This window comes from Garra rufa, chromosome 8, assembly GCF_049309525.1.
Source record: "Garra rufa chromosome 8, GarRuf1.0, whole genome shotgun sequence".
Lineage (NCBI taxonomy): Eukaryota > Metazoa > Chordata > Actinopteri > Cypriniformes > Cyprinidae > Garra > Garra rufa.
Genome location: NC_133368.1, coordinates 46,741,791 through 46,767,804, shown reverse-complemented (window position 1 = coordinate 46,767,804; position 26,014 = coordinate 46,741,791). Strand labels below are relative to the sequence as shown.

The window sequence follows — 26,014 nt, the reverse complement described above, 5'->3', positions numbered from 1 at the left end:
TTTGGCTTCCGACCACGTCCTCTGAGATTTTCACAGTGCGGAACGTTTTGTATTTTTTAATAATACTTTGCACTGTAGCCACTGGAACTTCAAAACATTTAGATATGGTCGTATAGCCCTTTCCTGACTTGTGAGCAGCCACAATGCGCAGCCGCAGGTCCTCAGTGAGCTCCTTTGTCTTAGCCATGACTGTCCACAAACCAACAGCAGAGAGACTGTTTTTTACCTGTTGAGTTGATGAAAACAGCTGTTCCCAATGAATCAGGGTAATTAGGATGCTTTAGAACAGCTTGGACTATTTGGAATGTTATAGAACTTTGGATTTTCCCATAGACTGACCATTTGCAACAGGTATGAAAAATTTTGGCAATGCCACTTTTTGTTCAAATGTAAATAAAAGCTGAGAAATAATTTTTTTTCCCACAATGATGCCTCTTGTACATCGTCTTACTATCTTTTGGGAGAAGCCTGTGTCATTTCTGGTCAAAAAAAAATCTGCTGGTTGAATAAAAGTAACTTTAAGTCAGAATTTGCCAGGGGTATGAATAATTTTGGGCTTGACCGTATATATTTTAAAGTAAAAACTAGCGTTACAGAAAAAGAAACCCCCTCAGATTATGATGTTAGGCAGTGAACAATACAATCTTTGCAACACAAATCAGCAAATCAACCTTTTAGACAAGAAACATGACTGAAACGATCCAGTGTTTTATCATTATTGCTAGCAGGATTTGTAAAAGAAGCTTCTCTAGACTAAAAATGTGGAAAACAAAGTGATTTTGTTGAATGAAGCCAGCATTATTGTAGCTTTTAACCAGAAGTTGATAAATGTACATATTCTATTATGCATATATATTCATACTGTAGCTACATATGAGACTAACATGTGCTTTGCAAACAGTGGCGTACCATAAAACTGAGCAGTGACATCAAACATGAATGCTTTTTGTGTTTTGTGCTCCGCTACAATATTTTCTGTGCGTCTAGAAAGTGTTTGTATTCGCTTCCAGCACCTTTAAGATGCATCTTCTTTTGCAGAGCAGTGGCAAAGCTAACCCCAAATATGAGGCCGTCTTGTACGCCAGTGCTCGCAAAGAAGCTCAGTGTCATTTTGTCGTGCAGAGTTTGGTTCAAGCTTGCATGACCATGTGCAAATAAATCTAGTCGATTAGAGAGGAGTGCATTCAGCTATTAGCTCCCAAACATGCCGACATACAGTAAACCTGCTTCCCAATATGTTGCAGTAAACATGCAACACGTAAAACCTTCAGCCATGCATCTCTTTCATTTAATGGGGTATCATGTATGTACATGGCAGCTAATTAAAAAAAAATAAAAAATAAAAAATTGCAAACTAATCAATATTTTGCTGCAGTGAAAACCCTTGCAACTTTATATACACTGCCAGTCAAAAGTTTTTTGAACAGTAAGGTTTTTAATGTTTTTTCTGCTCACCAAGCCTGTATTTATTTGATCAAAAGTTCAGTAAAATTTTGAAATATTTTTGCTATTTGAAAACAACTGTTTTCTATTTGAATATATTTTAAATTGTAATTTATTTCTATGATCAAAACTGAATTTTCAGCATCATTACTCCAGTCTTCAGTGTCACACGATCCTTCAGAAATCATTATAATATTCTTATTTGCTGAAAACTTAATTTTATAAAATTTGAAGAATAGATAGATCCAAAGATCAGCATTTATCTGAAATAAAAGCTTTTTTTAATACACTATTCCATTCAAAAGCTTAGTAAAAAGTTTTTTTTTTTCTTTGGAAAGAAATGAGAGAAATTGATACTTTTATTTAAATTGATCAAAAGTGATGCTAAATACATTTATAATGTTACAAAAGATTTATCAGATAAAAGCTGTTCCTGAAAAATTCTGTTTTCAACATAATAATAATAATAATGATAATAAATGTTTTTGAGCAGCAAATCAGAATATTAGAATGATTTCTAAAGGATCATGTGACTGGAGTAATTATGCTAAAAAAAATCAGCTTTGAAATCACAGGAATAATTTACATTTTAAAATATATTCAAATTAGAAAATTGTTATTTTAAATAGTAAAAATATTTCAAAATTGTACTGTTTTTGCTGTACTTTAGATCAAATAAATGCAGGCTTGGTGAGCAGAAGAGGGTTCTTAAAAAAAATTAAAAATCTTGCGGTTCAAAAACTTTTGACTGGTAGCGTATTAAATCTTAGGATGTAAAATGAATTGACATCATTGTGAGTAAATTAATAAAAATTCACGTTTATGTCTATATTTGTTGCAATTTCATTTCATTAACGTAATGTTTCATTCTAGAAAATAATCCAAAAAATAAATAACAAAAAATATATAAATAATATGTAAATATTATAATTAGAATTATAGTACAAATATAAATATAAACAATATTTTTTACTAGTGGGTTCGAAAATTTTCCATTCTTTAAATTTACAAATGAAACTTGGGTTTAAAATGAATTTACTTCAAAATGCACTAAATGAATAAAAAATTATATTTTTTTTCTTGTGTGTGGCAATTTCGGTTCGCTACAGTTTGACATGTTTGTAGATTTTTATATTATCAACTGAAATGCAATTTTTGTCAAATTAATATTTGTAATTTTAAAAAAATATATATCATTTAACTTACTGTTTAATTGAATTGAAAACACTGTATTCAATTACAAAGAAAAAATTATAATTAGTGGACCATACTGTATGTAATTCCACAGGGTTCTCCAAATGGAAGTGTAAAATATCATTATTATAATTTATAATGATGATAATGATAAAACAGGGAAGAGATTCTGCTAGACGCCGAGTATGATATACTAACCACCATCAATGTCCTGAGTCTTACACCAGTGTAAAAGTGTGCAGAACACAGAGTATGTGGACACTCCAAGAAATGTCTTTAAGAGACCGACTTCCTGAAAACGGAAGTGTTATCCAGGAATTCGTTACAAATCTTCCTCGACAGCATCGAGGAGCATAATTTAGGAGAAGGAAGAGGAAGCAAATGTACAGGCGAGAGCCAGCGGTGAATCCTAAGTTGCAGTAGTGTTAAAGTTTTGGCCAGTGCCTGTTTTAAAACATCATTTATGCTTCCAAGTAGGTCTGGAAGAGCTGGAGTCAGTGCAGTCCTGGATCAGACGGCGGTCTGTGGAGCTCCAGAGCCGCTGTCGCATCCGGAGGGGAGGAGTGCTGGACTGGAAGCAGGGATCTGGACTGCTGTCGTGTCAAAGGAAGAGTCTGGCTGTTTGTGAAGCGGTACGTGGCGCTGGAGTCTAGTGAGGACTGTGTCCCGTGGCTCTGCTTTGGGTTGGAGTCCATACGGGCCAGACCTGATTGAGAGTCTTTGGGGTTCGGATGGATGTTTGTCATGGCCATAAAGTCAGCGTCCTGTAAAGGAGGGATTTATTGCGTTATTTATTGGTGACAATGGATATTTTGAATATATCGATATTATCAATATCATGGTATCGCGATAGCAAAACTGCCTCGATTTCTTCCTGGTCTTCCTGGCAAAATTCTGCTTTGAAATCACAGGAATAAATTACATTTTAAAATATATTCAAATAGAAAATTGAATAGAACTATTTTAAATAGTAAAAATATTTAAAATTTTTACTGTTTTTCGCTTGGTGAGCAGAAGAGACTTCTTTAAAAAAAAACATTCAAAATCTTACTGTTCAAAAATTGGGGTATCATGTATGTACATGGCAGCTAATTAATGACATTTAATTAAAAAAATTGCAAACAAACCAATATTTTGCTGCAGTAAAAAAACCTTGCAAATTTATATACACTACCAGTCAAAAGTTTTTGAACAGCAAGGTTTTCAATGTTTTTCAAAGTTTTTTTCTGCTCACCAAGCCTGCATTTATTTGATCAAATGTACAGTAAAATTTTGAAATATTTTTACTATTTTAAAATAACTTTAAAATAATTTTAAAATTTATTTAAAATAACTGTTTTCTATTTGAATATATTTTAAAATGGTAAGTTTTTCCTGTGATCAAAGCTGAATTTTCAGCATCATTACTCCAGTCTTCAGTGTCACATGATCCTTCAGAAATCATTCTAATATGCTGATTTAAAAATATATTAAAATAGAAAACAGTTATTTTAAATATTAAAAATATTTCAGATTTTTACTGTACTTTGGATTAAATAAATGCAGGCTTGGTGAGCAGAAGAGACTTCTTTAAAAAAAACATTTAAAAATCTTACTGTTCAAAACCTTTTGGTTCAAGCTAGCATAAGCATGTGCAAATAAATCTAGTCGATTAGAGAGGAGTGCATTCAGCTATTAGCTCCGAAACGTGCCCACATACAGTAAACCTGCTTCCCAATATGTTGCAGTAAACATGCAACACGTAAAACCTTCAGCCATGCATCACTTTTCATTTAGAGGGGTATCATGTATGTACATGGCAGCTAATTAAGAAAATAAAATTTAAAAAATGGCAAACAAACTAATATTTTGCTGCAGTGAAAACCCTTGCAACTTTATATACACTACCAGTCAAAAGTTTTTGAACAGTAAGGTTTTCAATGTTTTTAAATAAGTTTCTTCTGCTCACCAAGCCTGCATTTATTTGATCAAAAGTACAGCAAAAACAGTACAATTTTGAAATATTTTCTATTTGAATATGTAAATGTGATTTATTCCTTTGATCAAAGCTGAATTTTCAGCATCATTACTCCAGTCTTCAGTGTCACATGATCCTTCAGAAATAATTTTAACATGCTGATTTAAAAATATATTTAAATAGAAAACTGTTATTTTAAATAGTAAAAATATTTCAAATTGTTACTGTTTTTGCTGTACTTTGGATCCAATAAATGCAGGCTTGGTGAGCAGAAGAGACTTCAAAATATTAAAAAAAAAAATTCAAAATCTTGCTGTTCAAAAACTTTTGAAATTTTATGATGTAAAATGAAGTTACATCATTATGAGTACATTAATAAAAAAATTCAAGTTTATGTGTATATTTGTTGCCATTTACATTTTTTTTTTACTATAATTGTTATACTGATTATATATATTTGCATTATTTTTTATGATTTAGTCAACTGAAATGTTATTTTTGTCAAATTAGTATTTTCTTGTAGGGATGCACCGAAATTAAAATTATTGGTCGAGGCCGAACAAAATTAAACTCTGGGCCGAAGGCTGATTACCAGATTAACACATTTTTTTTGTGTGTTTTGTCCTCCATATATTTTGCCATTTTTTTCACTGTTGCATAAATTAAATAGCTAAAATGTACTTTTTACAGTTTTGTCTTGCTTTTTCAAAAAAAAAAAAAAAAAAAAAATTACAAAAAAACAATTTAAAAATATTTACTTAACACTGAACATTTTTAACATTCTAGTAGACATTATAGCCTACCAACAAAGCACAATTTAACTTAAAATTAACAAGTTAGTAAATTAATTTTCTTTGGCCATTTTTAAGACCCCCTTCTTGAATCAGGCATGTGTTTTTAATGCCTTGCTGAGCAAATGAGAATGTTATAATAAATGTATTAATAAAGCTTTTGTAATGATTGTTATCAATATTTTAGTGTTACTTTTTTTTACTTTATTTTACAGAATAACAGTAAAATGACAATGCTAACATTTATGAATGTTGACTTGTATTTTGGCAGAAACCCGCAAGAAGACCTCAGTACTACTTTTTTCTGACAGCAGCAGATTTATGAATGATTCTCATCAGGCAGATTTTCCTCTCGCTTCGGACTTTGAACCCTGGCTAAGGAGCTCATGCAGTGCTGTCAGAATAAATGCAATTTGTGCGTGTATAAGACAACATAACGTTCTGTAGTTTATTTACTAATGGTTTAAGGCCATTTCGCAATTTCAGTCATCATACAGTAACCAGCAACAACCACTCCTTTCTCTTCTCATGGAAAAGATGCGATGCGATACTAAACAGTGTCTCACTGTCGGTGCTTGTAATGATTTTTGCGTCTTTCTCAGACAGTTTGAAATGCTGCCACACTGCCGACATGTTTGCTGCATTAGTGCACGCCTCTATTTTATCTTGTCACGTCATTGATCGGTATGATTTATTCGGCCGAATAATTTTGGTTGCCGAACATATTAATTTCTCATGTTTCTCATCTTTATGCATGCGTAAGGATGCAGTGTGGTACCTGTCCTGTGCAGTGCTGCGGGTTGGTTGAACCAGAAGCGACAGGCTGCAGTCTGATGGCTGATCTCTTGTAGTCAGGTCTGGCTGTGACGCTGCTGTAGGCCGGAGGTCCTAAACACGTCTGTCTCTGCAGCAGCTGGAGGATACTCTGAATGTCTGACGTCATCTGAGACTCTAACCTGGTAAGACAGGAACCATAGCGCTGTGAGAAATCTCACCTAAAACATACTTCTGTGTTACAATAAATATCATTTATCCATTTTTTTAATGCAAGGATGCATTAAATTGAACAAAAGTGACACTTAAGACATTTATGATGCAAAAGATGTTGCAAAAGATTTCTATTTCAAATAAATGCTGCTTTTGAACGTTCTATTCAAGTATAATTTAAAAAATGTAGCACTGTTTCCTCAAAAATATGAAGGAGGTCAGCTGTTTACATTGATAGTGATCAGAAATGTTTTTTGAGGTGCAAATCGGTATATTAGAATGATTTCTAAAGGATCATGTGACACTGATGACTGGAGACATGATGCTGAAAATGCAGCTTTGATCACATGAATTTTTTTTTATAATGTATATTTAAATTATTTAATATTTCTATAGTCCAAATTTTATATTTAAAACATTAATGTCAACATGAAATTATTTGCAGTAATGCCACCTCTGAGCCTCATTAAATGTCTGAAAATGCATGTAAAAACCACTTTTGTGTTCTTCTGTGCCACTTTTGTGTTCTTCTGTGCCACCTCTGTAGTACAAATTATTTTTTATTAATTCTAATTTCATATCCTTAGTAACTAATTTCTCTTATTCTGCTTGTAATTGTTTTAATTAGAAATTTTAAAAAGCTTATACATTTCTTTTTTTTTTTTAATGTACATTTTTGAATTTGACATAGGTGATGACATACTTTTAATAAAATTTGAAAAAATGCTATTACCAAAGGTAAAAAGAAAATGCCCCTGTAAATCACTTAAAGGAGTCAAATATCACCTTATATTAGGAAGGCAAATTTTTGTATTAGTATTTTTGATTATTGATCAGAAGATGCGCCCAAATTGTTTAAATTAGGAGGAAAATTGTTTCTAATTATAAAAAACAGCCCTTAAACTGGGTGTGAGACACATATGTGACCCTGGACCACAAAACCAGTCTTAAGTCGCTGGGGTATATTTGTAGCAATAGCCAAAAATACATTGTATGGGTCAAAATTATTGATTTTTTTTTATGTCAAAAATCATTAGGAAATTAAGTAAAGATCATGTTCCATGAAGATTTTTTGTAAAATTCCTACTGTAAATCTATCAAAATGTAATTTTTGATTAGTAATATGCATTGTTAAGAACTTAATTTGGACAACTTTAAAGGTGATTTTCTTAGTATTTAGATTTTTTTGCACCCTCAGATTCCAGATTTTCAAATAGATGTATCTCGGCCAAATATTGTCCTATCCTAACAAACCGCATGTCAATAGAAAGCTTATTTATTGAGCTTCCATATGATGTATATATCCCAGTTTTGTAAAATTTAACCTTACTGGTTTTGTGGTCCAGGGTCACATATGTCTGTGGAACTGTGTTTGGCCAAGGAAAAAATCAGTCAAAATGTATTTTTTTTTTTTTTTTGCTTTAATCCATGTGAACACAGTTTTTACAGATTTGGAATGACATAAGAGTGAGTAATTAATGACAGAATTTAAATTTTTAGTTTACAGATAATGTACTCAACCCCTTGTCATCCAAGATGTTCATGTCTTTCTTTCTTCAGTCGTAAAGAAATTATGTTTGTTTTGAGGAAAACATTTCAGGATTTCTCTCCCTATAGTGGATTTCTATGGTGTCCGTGAGTTTGACCTTCCAAAATGCAGTTTAAATGCATCTTCAAAGGGCTCTAAATGATCCCAGCTGTGTAAGAAGGGTCTTATCTGTCAGGGGTGTTCAAAGAGGAGGAATCAATTGCAGGGATTACAGATTTATTGGTTCTTTAAAGACACAAACAGAAACTCAGGAATAATAGTTCAGCCACAGCCACAAGGGGTACTCAGGACAGACCAGCCAGGTCCTTGGAGGTGAGCGTCAGCACAGCAGAAGGCATCCAAATGAGGGGTTCCACAGTGAATGGCTAAGAGCAATTGTTCCAGAGCAAAAGACAGGCAAGCTCTCCAATGAGCACCAGGGAACAGGGAATGACGCCGGCAGAGGGAGAGAAAGGGCGTTTACAGGAAAGCGCAGGAGGAAGCTTGGCTGTCTTGACTGCAATCTTCTGAGGCTGGTATGCAAGACAGTTGTTAGCAGAGCAGCTGGATGGATGGAACAGGAAAGGGCAGGGAAGCAGGTAGCGCTGGGCAGCAAAGGCAGGGAATGGGGAAGCCAGCAGCCAGAGCAGCAAAAGGGGGAGGAAAAAAAAAAAAAAAAACTGAAGTAAAAGGCAGGAGCTCAAAAAACAAGGAACTAGATAGCACAAAACTAACTTAAAGTAAAAAACCCTAATATCAAGAATGAAACATAAAACTAGAAACTATGAAAGACAAGACTAGACTAGAGCTTGAAACAGGATAACACTTTTCACAGACCATCCAGGTTAACTCAGCAGAGCATAAATTCGATCTGGCAGAGGACAGAAAACAAGAGGAGAATATAAAGGGTAGCTAATGATTGGAAACAGGTGTAAACCCTAACAAGGTAATCAGGTAACAAGAGGGGCAGGGTAACAATAGAGCACATGGCAAAACACAAATACCAACTGACAGCCATGTGCTCCAGACAAACATGGACACAACACAAACAAACCCAGATCAGACCGGTGCCTTAACACTTATCTAGCGATACGATCAGTTATTTTCTAAAAAAAAAAAAAAAAAAAAAAAGACGATTTATATACTTTTTACCTTAAATGCTCATCTTGTCTAGCTTTGCATGTACTTTGTGTATTCCGGTTCAAGAATGAACCCCCATCTTATTTTCTCCTCCAACTTCAAAATCGCCCTACATCGCTGCAGAAGTACCGACCCAGTGTTTAAAAAGTGAATGTGCAAAGAAGATCAAACACCCTTTACCAAAACATTTAGAGCCCTTTGAAGCTGCATTAAAACTGCATTTTGGAAGTTCAAACTTGTGGGCACCATAGAAATCCACTATATGGAGACAAATCCTGAAATGTTTTCCTCAAAAACTCAATTTCTTTATGATTGAAGAAAGAAAGTCATGAACATTTTGAATGACAAGGGGGTGACTAAATTATCTGTCAATTTTTTCCCCGGAAGAGAACTTCTCCTTTAAGCTGCGAGAATATGAGAAAGCTCTTGGATTTCATACGGATTTGGAACAACATAAGAGTGAGTAATGACAGAATTTTCATTTTTGGGCAAACTATCCATTTAATACTGTTTATTTGACTTTGAAGGAGAAGTTCACCTCCAGAACAAAAATGTACAGATAATGTACTCACCCTCTTGTCATCCAAGATGTTCATGTCTTTCTTTCTTCAGTCATAAAGAAATAGTTTTTTGAGGAAAACATATCAGGAATGTTCTCCATGCAGAGCTAGACCAGACGAGTATTTAAGGTTAAAAAGATAATAAAATAAATAAATAAAAACTAATTATTTTGCTAGATAAGCTTGGGTCTTTTAGAGCTCTTTGAAGCTGCATTTAAACTGCATTTTGGAAGTTCAAACTTGTGGGCACCATAGAAATCCACTATATGGAGAGAAATCCTGAAATGTTTTCCTCAAAAAACTTAATTTCTTTACGACTGAAGAAAGAAAGTCATGAACATCTTGGATGACAATAGTTTTTTTGAGGAAAACATATCAGGAATGTTCTCCACGCAGAGCTAGACAAGTCGAGCATTTAAGGTTAAAAAGTATATAATTTGTAAATTTTATTAGAAAATAACTGATTATTTCGCTAGAAAAGACCCTTCTTCCTCGGCTTAGATCTTTTAGAGCCCTTTGAAGCTGCATTTTGAAAGTTCAAACTTGTGGGCACCATAGAAATCCACTATATGGAGAGAAATCCTGAAATGTTTTCCTCAAAAACTTAATTTCTTTACGACTGAAGAAAGAAAGTCATGAACATTTTGGATAACAAGGGGGTGAGTAAATTATCTGTAAAGTTTTGTTTTGGAAGTGACCTTCTCCTTTAACATCCACAGATGATTTGTATTGACTGTTGTTGTCCAGCAGGGGGAGTTCTTGCACTGATCCTGTCAGTGTTGCATGCATCTGAATACTTTCCAGTTCATCACTTCACCCGCTTAACTTTCATGATGGAAGTTATTGATGACCTGGATTGTAAGGTAGGGTAGATCGAGAGATGACCGCAGTACAACACCATTTCTGCTCCAGTGAGGCTTCAAACATAAAGCCATGAGCTGGCCTTTCAAGAACATTTCAGAAGCAGAAGCTTTCATTATTAAAGTTCCTCAAAAACTGACTTGTGAGGTTTGAAGAGGCAATTCAATTCAGGTGATTTCTAGTTCAGCGGTGTGATATGAGGGTTGATCATATGAAGTGTTCAATGAGCCGGCGCAGGTAAGACACACCTAGTCATTAAAACAGAGAGTCATTAACTGGAGCACTCCGAAAACAAAGGAATAAGATGATCCCTCCTTTCTTGGAGTTAGCAGGCTGGCGATGTTCCCGCAGACCAAAAACACTCAGACTCGAAATGATTTCTTGAGCTGAATTGAATGGTTAGTGCTTCAACACGGCATGTCTAATGATTTTCTGTATGGAAGTGAAGCCGTAATAAATCTTGCGTGCAGAAATACACAGCGAGGATTAAATTCAGGAGACATGGACCGCATCTATTTCAAGTTTGTAGCGGCATCAAATCCACAAATTAAGTTTTGAAACCACAGCAGACATGCGTTATTATTTTCTGTTTTGTTTTCTCAACATCACAACTTGCTTCTCTTGTGATCTTGATGAAAAAATAAATAGATTTCTGCAGCAATTTTCACTTAGAAATTGCTAGTAAATTTCACAGATAATAAAAAAAAAGTACATTGTATTTAACAATAACATTAAATTTATAAATAATACAAAGATTACTTTTTCTTTGTAATTGTGAAATTTTTCAACAGTAAGATTTTATTTTTTAAAGAAGTCTCTTTGCTCACCAAGCCTGCATTTATTTAATCTAAAGCACAGCCAAGACAAAAATTTTGAAATAATTTTACTATTTAAAATAGCTGTTTTCTATTTGAATATATTTTGAAATGTAATTTATTCCTGTGATTTCAAAGCTACATTTTCAGCATCATTACTCCAGTCTTCAGTGTCACATGATCCTTCAGAAATCATAGAAGAAATTATAGAAATTAATACTTTTATTTAGCAAGGATGCTTTAAATTAATCAAAAGTGATGATAAAGACATTTATAATGTTAGAAAAGATTTATATTTCAGATAAATGCTGTTCTTCTGAACTTTCTATTCATCAAAGAAATCTGAAAAAATTCTACTCAGCTGTTTTCAACATAATAATAATACATTTATTATTTTTTAGCAGAAAATCTGAAAATTATAATGATTTCTTAAGGATCATGTGACTGCAGTAATGATGCTAAAAATTCAGCTTTGAAATCACAGGAATAAATTACATTTTAAAAAATATTCAAATAGAAAAGTTATTTAAAAAAGTAAAAATATTTCAAAATTGTACTGTTTTTGTTAGAAATGCTCATGTAAGCATATATTTTTTTTAATTTTTATATTGAGGTATATCACATTGTTGTTACTGTAATGTCCAGATGCTTTACTTTAGTGAATTTTGCATTTCTGATTTTCTTTTTATAAAATCTAAAAAAATAAAAACACAATAATTCCAACTGTATTTTTATTCTTATATGTATCAAAATACAGAAAAATCTAGTATTGTGAAATATTACTACAGTTTAAAATAATGTTCATAATTTTTTTTTGAGCAGCAAATCAGAATATCAGAATGATTTCATAAGGACCATGTGACTGCAGTAATGATGCTAAAAATTCAGCTTTGAAATCACAGGAATAAAATACATTTTAAAATATATTCAAATAGAAAAGTAATTTAAAATAGTAAAATATTAGTTTTAAGTTTTACTGTTTTTGTTAAAAAATGCACCATGTAAGCATATTTAATTGCTTTTACCATTGAGGTGTATCACATTGTGACATTATTGTCATGATTATTAAGCATAATTTCAACACCAAATTGTTGTTACTGTAATGTCCAGATGCTTTACTTTAGTGAGTTTTGCATTTCTGATTTTTTTTGCATATAAAATCTAAAAAAAACATAATTCTAAATATATTTTTCATTCTCATATATATTCTCATATATATCAAAATACTGAAAAATAATGTAATATTGTGAAATTTTATTACAGTTTAAAATAATGTTTTTCTATTTTCATATATTTTAAAATATAATTTATTTCTCTGATGCAAAGCTGAATTTTCAGCATCATTACTCCAGTCTTAAGTGTCACATGATCCTTCAGAAATCATTGGAATGATGCTTAAAATTCAGCTTTGCATCACTGGAATAAATACCATTTAAAAATATATTCACATAGAAAACAGTTATTTTACATTGAAATATTATTTCACAATATTACTAGATTTTTGATCAAATAAATGCAGCCGTGAAAAATATAAGAAATTCTTACAAAAAATAAATAAATACATTTTCTTGCTGTTCCCATTGAATGACAGTATGTACTATATATACACATTACTGTCATTCATATTTTCCAGCGAAATTTGCCTGAATATAATGTCACACTCACAATGCTAAAATTTTATTAAAAACCTAATGTTAGATTTTGTGGTTGAATATGACCTGTGCTTGTCAGGTTTCATCTGATTGTGTGCTATAAGATGAGCGATGTGGAGCTCAGCTGATGCAGGATTTTTGCTGCCTGGTGAGTCTTTCTCTGTAAGCCAGTGTTACAGCTAAAAATACCACCTGCTGTGATTCTCTTCACCCTGCTGCTCCATTGTCATTGTGTGTGTGTGTGTGTGTGTGTGTGTGTGTGTGTGTGTGTGTGTGTGTGTGTGTGTGTACCTGGTATTCATCACGTTGTGGGGACCAAATGTCCCCACAAGGATAGGAATACCAGTAGATTTTGACCTTGTGGGGACATTTCTCAGGTCCCCATGAGGAAACAGGCTTATAAATCATGCACAATTCGTTTTTTTGAGGAAGTAAAAGTGTGCACAATCTCCTGTGAGGGCTAGGTTTAGGTGTAGGGTAGGTGTAGGGCGATAGAAAGTACGGTTTGTACAGTATGAAAACCATTACGCCTATGGAATGTCCCCATAAAACATGTAAACCCAACATGTGTGTGTGTGTGTGTGTGTGTGTGTGTGTGTGTGCTTTAACTGCTGTTATCTAAACTTGTTTTGTCAGCTGAGGCTACTTTTCATGTGCATGTGAATGATAACCACGAGCAATGTTTTGTTTAGAAATGTTTATTGCAGGCGTGCATGTGGTTAGTGTAATTTGTTGTAGTGTGCGGATCCCCTGGAAACACGGTGTAATGCACCGGAAGACTCACAGCCTTTCACAGATGCAAACAGCATTTTATCTTTTCAGATGTTTCTTAAATATACATGTAACTGAAGGGAAGCTACTAGTATGATCAAAATAAATTGTTTTATTGTTGCACACCTTACTACACTCTACGCTTACTTTTCTTGTTAGGAGCACAGTCAACATTTCAGGAGCACATTCTAAACAATAATCAAAAAATCTGATTAAAAAAATTTGACTCCTTAAAGTGATTTACAGGGGAATTTAGTTTTTACCTTTTGTTTTTTTACCTTTTTATATGTTTAATGAGGCTCAGAGGTGCCATGAGTGCAATCAAATTCATGAATTCATGTTGAGATTAATGTTTTAAATTAGGGATGCTCATTTCGGTTAATTTTCCTGACCGACAACCGCTGCTCGTTATCCGAACATTAACCGTTAACTGATAAATTAGAATAATAAATTAGTTTAAAATAAAAATAGAATGCACGAGTATCTGTGATGATACATTAAAAATACAAGCAAATGTTTTATTTTAACGTGCAAACAGCAGCATACAGAGCAACAACAAAAACTGTATTGACATATACTTAAATTATCACGCATCAGCAGCGCTTCTGAGAACAGAGAAAATCTGAATGAAAAAAAAAGAATAATATAAATAGGCCTACACTAAATATGTATAAATTAAATAACTACCTAATTAAGATGACAAAACTAAAACACACTGAATCCTTTTATGCGCTTTGAAGAACTGTACCCGGTCTTATTCTTCTCGTCGGACATAAAAATATATAGCAGGCCAGCCAATACCTCAGTGTGCCTAGTTTTTAACATGTCCACATGCTGTACGGATAGGCAGGACCGCTGCCTGTTAACTCTTAGATCCGCGAACAAAACACCATCACAAAAACCCTTTCAATTTGCGGTTCAGGACTTCCATCCACTGTCATATGCGTGTGGAGAAGCGCGTGTTTTACAGCGTTCAGCAATAGCCAATCACAGACATGTATGTTGATTTGATTATCACTGTGGCCAATCAGAGGAGGCTATGTTACAATCCACTCACCAACCAAAGTGCCGGTTTCAGTTTTGCTGATTTCTACACTTTCGCGAACTCTCTTATTAAAACAAAGAAAGTGTTGGCATTATATAAATAAGAGATTAATTGTGCAGTGTAAAGGTTATTTTATTACTTTTTAATAACTTTATGAGATTGCAATGAACTACTCTAGGATGAGTGATAGCTTTCCAGTGATTGTAATGGGAGCGCCTATTTCTAGACTATAATTCATTCAGAATTTGAATACATTCACTCACGGATTCACTCTCTGATAACCCAATAACGCCACTTGCCATTGAGTTGCATATACTACATCTGTTTACTAAGTAAAGGTGAAACGAAATATGTCTGTACAGCCACACTGCACGTGTCGGCGCGCGCGTGAGTAAACAGATAACTTACAAATAGCATTATTTCTTTCACCATGCAGCAAGCGTAAAAAAAAAGAATAGAAAAAACCCTTTTAAACCGTTTAACTGATAGTAATAATCGGTTAAAATTCTTACTGTCGGTTAACGGTTAAACGGTCAATATGAGCATCCCTATTTTAAATATAACATTTTGAATACAGAAATATTAAATGATTAAAATAACTGAAAAGATCTGCCAGCAGGTGGCGGCAAGACACTGATTTTATTACTGAATCATATCATTCATTTGATTCGTTCGAATGGCTGGTTCATTCAGAATAAAGCAAGTGATTGTCTTTAGGAATGGGAAATTGAATCATTTCACTAGATTTGTTTAAAAACGTTCATTCATTCATAAACGAAACACCGCTGTGTTTGAATGAAAATACGCATCGGCTCAGTTGTGACTTGTTTCAGACTACTTTTGATGACGAAATAGAGAAAAATCTTACTTTTGACGACGAAATAAAGCAAAATCAGGCAACAGTGTTATAATCAGACAATGTAAGTCACTTAATAATAACTTATTTTTGTATTAAATCAATATCTCATTTACAAACTCCCTTGAAAATGATTAAAAGCTGTCACCCATCTTAGTCGCAAATGTGAGTAAAATGGTCGCACTGTAGAGCCCTGATGCAGCATTAATTGAAAGTAATTTTGCATTTGTTTAAATACTTGTTTTATATATTTTATTAATTTTTAAAAATAATTGTTTACAAATTGAATACATTTTATACATTTACGAATAAAATTTTTAATGCATTTTTAAAATTATTTTAATTTGATTTATAATTTACAGTAGCTGTTGTGTCTGTGTAATTAAATTTCTATTTTAAGTCAAAATTCAAATCTGTTGTCTCTATGAAACTTTAATTTTCAGCTGACACCACAAAATTCTGTCCGTTTACGTCTATTCATCTGGCCTAAAACCTGACATGCACTGCCCACTTTTCTATCCAATTTCTGTTAGACATAAAATCAATCATAGCTACTAAGCATTAACAAGTTTTTGTTTTTGATCATTTTCAGTGCAGCATGGCTTATCCAGAGCTGTGTTTCCTAATGAAGCATGAAGATCTGGGTTTTACCTGCTCAGGTGTTTCTGCAGTTGGTCTAGTCTCTGCTCCACTTCTCCATACGTGACGTCACAGTCCAGATCATCATCTTCAGCAGCACCCTGCTCCTGTGCAGATGTGTCTATGTCTGCTTTCACACTGTCAGCTAACCATCCGTCAGTCTGGATCTCTGAAACAGGTATTACACACATGCATTTGTGTCCACATCTAAGAGTTGATACATAATTGTATATGTATATGTAAAGGCTGACATACAAGGGTGTAGGTTTGATTTAGGCATTGGTGGCGCCATAACAACAGACATTTAATTGTTTGGTCAAAATTGTTACTAGGAATAATTCAGTAGTGACTGGATATTGGTAGGGACACATCATAGCACCCCTACTAAATTCTACTCGGTTGAAAATCATAACAAGTGATGTCCAATTTTAAAAACTACAGTTCTCTCCTTGAATATAAAGAGGTGAAACAAGAGTTTTATGAGTTAATCAAAATTTCACAAAAAGTGTTTGGATGTAATTATAATGTAAGTTAGACATTGAAGTGAGTAGCTGTTTTTTTCACTCTTCTGAGGAAGATATCATTCACCTGTTTGGTAATGTCCCCGCACGGAAATTTTGGTTGCGATCCCGCTCCGAAGTTCCGATCTAAAACTGATTCACACTCCGTAGCCCTGAATTATTCAGATTGGAATGATGGTTTGTGAATCAGATTGGGACAACAGAGCGCGGATTGCAAATCATTTGATTCATATCGAAGCAGGTTTGTGAATATTTTGATTCAGATCTTTGAAGTTCCGATCTAAATCAAATGATTCACGAACCCACTCCGAAGTTACACTATAAATCAAATTATTCAAAATCCGTGCTCCGTAGTCCCGATCTGATTCACAAACTATCATTTCCGATCAGGACTTTGGTGCAAAGATCACAATTTGTTGAATTTGTCAACCCGCTCCGATGTCCTGATCTGAATCAAATGACTCACAATATGTGCACGATCTGTATCACATGATTCCCGATCCGCATTTCGAAGTTCCAGTCTGAATCACAAGATTTATGAACCTGCACCGAAGTTACGATATGAATCAAAAGATTCACGAATTTGCTTTGAAGTTCTGATCTAAATCAAATGATTCGCAAACCCACTCCGAAGTTACACTATAAATCAAATGATTCACAATCTGCACTCCATAGTCCCGATCTGATTCACAAACTATCATTTCCAATCAGGACTTCGGTGCGGAGATTGCGAATCATTGAATTTGTGAACCCGATATGAATCAAATGACTCACAATACGTGCCCGATCTGTATCACATGATTCCCGATCCACGTTTCGAAGTTTCAGTCTGAATCAAAAGATTCACAAACCCACTTACAATATGTTACAATATGAATCAAATGATTCACAGCTTGCGCTTTGTAGTCCAGTTCTGATTCGCAAACCATTATTTCCAATTGGCACTTCGGTGCTGAAATCTCAAATCACTGAATTCGCAAACCCGCTCTGATGTCCCGATCTGAATTTAAAAGACTCATATGTGCCCGATATGTATCAACTGATTCCTCTGATGTCCCAATCTCAATCAAACGACTCATGGTAATGATTTGCAAACCATTGGATTGCAAATCATTTTAATTTGTGAACCTGCACCGAAGTTACGATTTGGAACAAAAGATGCACAAACCCGCTTTCAAGTTCCAGTCTAAATCAAATGATTTGCGAACCCACTCCAAAGTTACCTAATGATTAAATGATTCACAATCTGCACTCCATAGTCCTGATCTGATTTACAGACTATCATTTCCGATCAGGACTTCGGTGCGGAGATCACGAATCAGTAAATTTGTTGAACCCACTCTGATGCCCCGATCTGAATCAAATTACTTGTGATATGCGCCTAATGTGTATCAAATGATTCGTCCTCCGAGCTCCAAAGTTCCGATCTGAACCAAAAGATTCACGAACCCACTCCGAAGTTCTGATCTGAATTAAAAGATTTACAAACATGCACCAAATTTCCGATCTGAATCAAAAGATTCACAAACCCACTCCGAAGTTACGATATGAATCAAATGATTTGCAGCTTGCGCGTCGTAGTCCCGTTCTGATTCGCAAACCATCATTTCTGATTGGGACTTCGGTGTGGAAATTGCGAATCATTGAATTCACAAACTTGCTCTGATGTCCCAATCTGAATCAAATGACTTGTGATACTAGCCCGATCTTTACCAAATGATTCACGCGCCAAGCTACAAGGTTCCGGTCTGAATCAAACGATTTATGAACACGCACCGAAGTTACGATATGAATCAAAATGATTCACAGTTTGCGCTTCGTAGTCCTGTTCTGGTTCGCGAACCATCATTTCACACACCCGCTTTGAAGTTCCAATCTAAATCAAATGATTTGCGAACCCACTCTGAAAGTACGATATGAATCAAATGATTCACAATCTGCACTCCATAGTCTTCGGTGCGGAGATCACGAATCAGTAAATTTGTTGAACCCACTCTGATGCCCCGATCTGAATCAAATTACTCGTGATATGCACCCAATCTGTATCAAATGATTTGTGCTCCGAACTCCAAAGTTCCAATCTGAACCAAAAGATTCACAAACCTGCTCCAAAGTTCCGATCTGAATTAAAAGATTTACGAACATGCACCGAAGTTACAATCTGAATCAAAAGATTCACAAACCCACTCCAAAGTTACGATATGAATCAAAATATGTATGAACACGCACCAAAGTTATGATCTGAATCAAAATATTTATGAACACTCACCGAAGTTAAGATCTGAATCAAAAGATTCACAAACCCACTCCAAAGTTACAATATGAATCTAAATATTTATGAACAAGCACCAAAGTTACAGTCTGAATTAAAATATTTATGAACACGCACCAAAGTTACAATCTGAATTAAAATATTTATGAACACGCACCAAGTGATCTGAATTAAAATATTTATGAACACGCACCAAAGTTATGATCTGAATTAAAATATTTATGAACACGCACCAAAGTTATGATCTGAATCAAAATATTTATGAACACACACCGAAGTTAAGATCTGAATCAAAAGATTCACAAACCCACTCCAAAGTTACAATATGAATCAAAATATTTATGAACACGCACCAAAGTTACAATCTGAATTAAAATATTTATGAACACGCACCAAAGTTACAATCTGAATTAAAATATTTATGAACACGCACCAAAGTTACAATCTGAATTAAAATATTTATGAACACGCACCAAAGTTACGATCTGAATCAAAAGATTCATAAACCCACTCCGAAGTTACAATCTGAATTAAAATATTTATGAACACGCACCAAAGTTACAATCTGAATAAAAATATTTATGAACACGCACCAAAGTTACGATCTGAATCAAAAGATTCATAAACCCACTCCGAAGTTACAATATGAATCAAATGATTCACAGCTTGCGCTTTGTATTCCCGTTCTGATTCGTGAATCATCATTGCCGATTGGGACTTCGAAATCGCAAACCATTGAATTCGCAAAACTCTGATGTTCCGATCTGAATCAAAAGACTTGCAAGACGCACCCAATATGTATCAAATGATTCGTGCCAAGCTCCGAAGATCCCATCTGAATCAAAAGATTCATGAATCTGCTTCGAAGTTCCGATCAAAAATTGATTCATGCTCTGCAGTTGCGATCTGAATATGATTTATGAACCATCGGATTGTGAATCATTCAATGCGAACCCACTCTGAAGTTACGATATAAATCAAACGATTTTCAGTCCTGATCTGATTCATGAACTGATCAGGACTCATTCACAGAATGATTTGTGAACCCGCTCCAGAGTCCCGATCTGAATCAAAAGATTCACAAACCTCCTCTGATGTCCGGATCTCCCGATCTCAATCAAATGACTCGCAATAATGATTTGCAAACCATCAGATTGCAAATCATTTAATTCACAAAACTGCTCCAAAGTTCCGTTCTGAATCAAAAGATTCACGAACCTGCTTCGAAGTAAAATCTGGTATCATCTAAAAACGATTCACACTCTGCAGTTCCGATCTGAATAATGATTCGCAAACAATCGCATCATGAATCATTCAATTTGTGAACCCACTTCAAAGTTCCAATCTTAAACCAATGATTTACGAACCATCAGATTGCAAATCATTCAATTCACAAACCCGCTCAGAAGTTTCAATCAGCATCAAATGATTCGCAAACCCTCTCCTAAGTTCCGCTCTAAATCAAATGATTCGCGTTATGCGCTTCAAAGTCCCAATCTAAATCAAATCATTTCTGATATGCAATCCAATTGGAGCGCTTCGAAACAGTGAATCATTTTGCAATGCAATGATTTAACTAATTCAGAATTTAAAAAGCTGTTTCACTATTCGTGCTTATTAAAATCATTACAAACAATGTCGAAAATCAAAAATGAATGGCTCATTTGATGTTTGTTTGCTAGTGAATCGATTTTGTTGCCATTTTATTGTTTTTATATAAATAAATAATTTAGCAAATTGAATGATTCGCAAACCCACTCCAAAGTTCTGATCAGAATCCGAAGAATTCACAAACCCGCTCTGAAGTTTTGATCTAAATCAACAGCGATTTATCTTAACAGTGGTTTAACTGATTCTGAGTTTCAAAAAAAATCATTACAAGTGATGTCGAAATTCAAAAATGAATGTCTCTTTTGATCTGGTTTTGCTAGTGAATTGTTTGAACTAAATGATCAAAGTCACGGTTTTGAATAAATCTGAGCAGTTCCAGCATAAATTCTCAGTTGATTCGGTTTGTCTGTTCGTTTTTTCGCATATTCAACCATGGTTTCACTGTCCGTACTACTACTGGCTTAGCTTTACTAGATGCATGTTAGATGGAAACACAATATTATTTGTATTTTTTATTTTCAATTAGCATTGATTTTCTCTGTTGTTTGTGATCCTCAGAACACACCTGTGGCCCGTAAGAAAAGCAGAATGATGCTGTGCAGGAAGAAACAGAAGCTGTTTGCGTCTCAGGTGCGTGTAAAGGGCCGCTGTCTCAGTGTTAGCGCATGTATTGGTGTTATATTGCTGTGACTTTCCTATCGGTGAGACTTGGGACTAATAGAAACACTAAAGCTGGTGGTTATCTCTCACACACACCTGCTCCTACCAGAGCCAGAAGCACATGCTGATCAGACCGGCTGCGGCCAATTTTTGTCTGATCAGAGACTGTGGAGGAACCAGAGATCAGCAGTGTAGTGAAATTAGATTCCTGCAGTACAGATTCACCTTCATGGATGGTTGGAGACTGAGGAGATGCTTGATGTGAAGAGCACAGGGTGATGGGCGAGGTTTTTCTTTGAAAGAACCATGAAACCTGAAATGGGAGGTTGGGGCATTTTCAAAGCATCAATTGTTTTGGTTTATTATCTTGGAAGAGACCTATTAAATGTGTATATATCTGCTAAAAGCACTTTTAAAAGTATAATAGCATATAGATGAGCCTAAAATGTCCAAAGCACCACAGCAGTTATTTTAGTATCAAGATACTAATATAGTTTTTGTTATTATAAAAAATATATATATATATATATACAGTCGTGGCCAAAAGTTTTGAGAATGACACAAATATTAGTTTTCACAAAGTTTGCTGCTAAACCGCTTTTAGATATTTGTTTCAGTTGTTTCTGTGATGTACTGAAATATGATTACAAGCACTTCATACGTTTCAAAGGCTTTTATCGACAATTACATGACATTTACGCAAAGATCAGTATTTGCAGTGTTGGCCCTTCTTTTTCAGGACCTCCGCAATTCGACTGGGCATGCTCTCAATCAACTTGTGGGCCAAATCCTGACTGATAGCAACCCATTCTTTCATAATCACTTCTTGGAGTTTGTCAGAATTAGTGGGTTTTTGTTTGTCCACCCGCCTCTTGAGGATTGACCACAAGTTCTCAATGGGATTAAGATCTGGGGAGTTTCCAGGCCATGGACCCAACATTTCAACGTTTTGGTCCCCGAGCCACTTAGTTATCACTTTTGCCTTATGGCACGATGCTCCATTGTCCTGGAAAATGCATTGTTCTTCACCAAACTGTTGTTGGATTGTTGGAAGAAGTTGCTGTTGGAGGGGGTTTTGGTACCATTCTTTATTCATGGCTGTGTTTTTGGGCAAAATTGTGAGTGAGCCCACTCCCTTGGATGAGAAGCAACCCCACACATGAATGGTCTCAGGATGCTTTACTGTTGGCATGACACAGGACTGATGGTAGCGCTCACCTTTTCTTCTCCGAACAAGCCTTTTTCCAGATGCCCCAAACAATCGGAAAGAGGCTTCATCGGAGAATATGACTTTGCCCCAGTCCTCAGCAGTCCATTCGTCATACTTTTTGCAGAAGATCAATCTGTCCCTGATGTTTTTTTTGGAGAGAAGTGGCTTCTTTGCTGCCCTTCTTGACACCAGGCCATCTTCCAAAAGTCTTGGCCTCACTGTGCGTGCAGATGCGCTCACACCTGCCTGCTGCCATTCCTGAGCAAGCTCTGCACTGGTGGCACTCCGATCCCGCAGCTCAATCCTCTTTAGGAGACGATCCTGGCGCTTGCTGGACTTTCTTGGACGCCCTGAAGCCTTCTTAACAATGCAGTGGAAAGTTTTTTTTTTTTCAGGATTAAGTTAATTTTCATGGCAAAGAAGGACTATGCAATTCATCTGATCACTCTTCATAACATTCTGGAGTATATGCAAATTGCTATTATAAAAACTTAAGCAGCAACTTTTCCAATTTCCAATATTTATGTAATTCTCAAAACTTTTGGCCACGACTGTATATATATATAATATATTTTTATTTAATTTTTAAAAATTATTTTTATAAAACAAGTTACCATTTATTTCTTTATATAAATAAATTTGTATTTTATAATAATAAATTACATTAATATTAATGATAGTTAAAAATAGTTAATAGTAATGTTACTTATTATATACTGACACCTATTAATTTTTATTTAATTTTAATTATTTTTGCATTAAAATGAAAAACAAACTTCAAACTAATTTTTATTTTATTTCAAGTAATGGAATTACTTGAATATGGTGTTAGTTTTAGTTAACTTTGGTTTGCACATTAACGCATATTAATGTGTGACATAGGGAGAGTGTTTTAACATCAAAAAATGACACATCAGCTTCAAATCACCAAGGGAACTTGCATGACCTCTATTATTTCTACTCACATCAGATGAAATATTGTTCATAATCATGTATTATGTGTATTACATGAATAGAGTTGAAAGGAACACGCCTTAAGCAAGAGCTCTGTTTGCTTTACCCACGACTGGCAATTTTATCAACATGAAACAGCCACAGAAGATGACAATAAATTATATATTTACTGTAGTAAAGGGATAGTTCAGGCAAAGAAAAATAAATACATTAAAAAAATTGTACTTGCATGTTTGCAAAATGAAATTTTGTAATGTAAAAATGCACTGAGTAAGCCGTTTAGTGTGTGTTGAGCAGTGTAACTATTCCATTAGGTCCAAATATTCAGGAGAAACAATCCATTAAAAGAAGAAATTAAAATAAGAAAAAATATATATACATTTAGTTCAATTTAAAAAAAAAAAAACACTTTTTGAGTTTGATGAAATGCAATGCATTAAAAGAAAAAGTTCAAAAATAAAAAAGAAAAGAAAAGAAAAAAAGGCCAATTAGGTCCAAGTATTCAGGAAACACTATGCATTATAAGAAAAAAATAAATAAAATAATAATAATAATTAAAAAAAACGATTTAAATTTTACGAACATGGTAAACTGTACTTATGTTGTCTGTACTTATTTAGTAGTGCACTGAATAAGCTATTTTGTGTGTGCTGAGAAACTTAACTATTCCATTAGGTCCAAATATTCAGGAAATGCAATGCATTATAAGAAAAAAAGAAAAAAAATGAAATAATAATAATTCAATTCAAAAAATTAAATAAAAAAGTATTTGAATTCGATGAACATGGTAAACTGTGCTTATTTTGTCTGCACTTATTTAGCACTGCCCTGAATATGCTATTTAGTGTGTGCTGAGCAACCTGACTATTCCATTAGGTCCAAATATTCAGGAAACACAATGCATTTAAAGAAAAAATTAAATAATATATATTTAAGTAAATTTAAAAACATAATAAAAAAAAAAAACTTTTTGAATTTGATAAACATGGAAAACTGTACATATTTATAATTTTTTTCTACTGTAAATGTATCTTTTGATAATAATAGTTTTAAAAATCTGAAATTGCTCTTTTTATGGCAGTATTATATTTAAAACAAAATGCAAGCTTTATGCACTTATGGCTTTATGGCAGTATTTCAAAAAGTAATTTAAAAAAATGCAATTTTAACGATTCCTCTTTTGTAATAAAAAAAAGTATGCTTGATTTATGCTAAATGTATGATTTAAAATTATTAATATTTTGCTGATTTTACAAGATGCGTGCTGTGTAAACTTAAGAGCAGAATGTTTGTGTTTATTGTTCATACTCAGATTAAGAATATATTTATCTGAAAAAGTAACGTTGTTATTATATAACACTGTTTCTACTATGACTTTACTCCTTAACGTTTTTGGACACATCTATATTGTCAATAAACTAAACAGGCCGTTTTTTCCACTGAAAAGCACCTATAATAATATTGTTAAAAATGGCTATAACTTGCTTGCTTATAACTGTTCTATGTAGACAAAATTTTATTTGGAAATGTTAAACACCTAAATACAAATTTCTAAAGAAAAAATGTATTCATTTTTTAGATTAAATAAAAAAAATATATATAAAAAAAATTCTAAATTTTTAAAAGTTCAAAAGTTCTAAACATCTGAAATTGCTCTTTTTATGGCAGTATTATATTTAAAACAAAATGCAATTTTTATGATCCCTCTTTTGTCATTAATTGACATAACTGACATAAATTGTTATGCTTTTTAAAATAAATGATTTAAAATATTAATATTTTGCTGATTCTGCAAACTTATGAACATAAATGGCTTTTATTAACAAGGCACATTGGAACCGTATTAGCCTAATGTCGCCACCAAAAAATATGAATGGACGTAAAAAAAAACAAACAAACAAAAAAACTGACATGGCTTGACGGCAGTATTTCAAAAAGTAATTTAAAAAAATGCAATTTTAATGATCCCTCTTGTAATTTAAAAAAAAGTATTTTTGGTTTATGTTAAATGTATGATATAAAATTATTAATATTTTGCTGATTTTTCACTGAAAAGCACCTATAATATTATTGTAATAAATGGCTATAACTTGCTTGTTATATGTAGACAAAATTTTATTGAAAGTGTAAAACAACTAAATACAAATTTCTAAAGAAAAAAATAATTCATTTTTAGAGAAAACAAGAGGAAAATTAGGACTTTAAGGGCTGGTTTCACAGACAGGGTTTAGACTAAGCCAGGATTAGGCCATAGGTCAATTAAGACATTAAAGTAATTTTTATAAACATGCCTTAGAAAAAACATTACTGGTGTGCATCTTGAGACAAAACAAGGCCACTGATATATTTCAAGATCAATCAGTGTAAGTTTCTTTCAGTTGAAACAGCTCAGATTTACATTTTAGTCTGGGACTAGGCTTAAGCCTCGTCTGTGAAACAGGGGTAAATGAGCTAGACATAAAGTTCAGGTTCTTGTGTTTATAATGATATATTGCACTTGATGCTGACTGCTAGAATAGATCTGAAAAAACAAAGAAAAGTACAGGT

General features: G+C 33.8%; 1 protein-coding gene across 1 annotated transcript in view; it reads right to left on the bottom strand.

Annotated features, from left to right (window-relative positions):
- Nucleotides 1–3,131: 3,131 nt before the first annotated feature.
- The window catches only part of LOC141340217 (voltage-gated inwardly rectifying potassium channel KCNH7), a 77,024-nt gene continuing 54,141 nt past the window's right edge, over nt 3,132–26,014 (bottom strand). The window contains exons 12-15 of the mRNA XM_073845142.1: nt 21,400–21,468; nt 16,252–16,408; nt 6,164–6,341; nt 3,132–3,401 (exon numbers count right to left, since the gene is read on the bottom strand). Of these exons, the coding sequence (XP_073701243.1) occupies nt 3,132–3,401; nt 6,164–6,341; nt 16,252–16,408; nt 21,400–21,468 (674 nt within the window). The remainder of the gene's footprint in view (nt 3,402–6,163; nt 6,342–16,251; nt 16,409–21,399; nt 21,469–26,014) is intronic.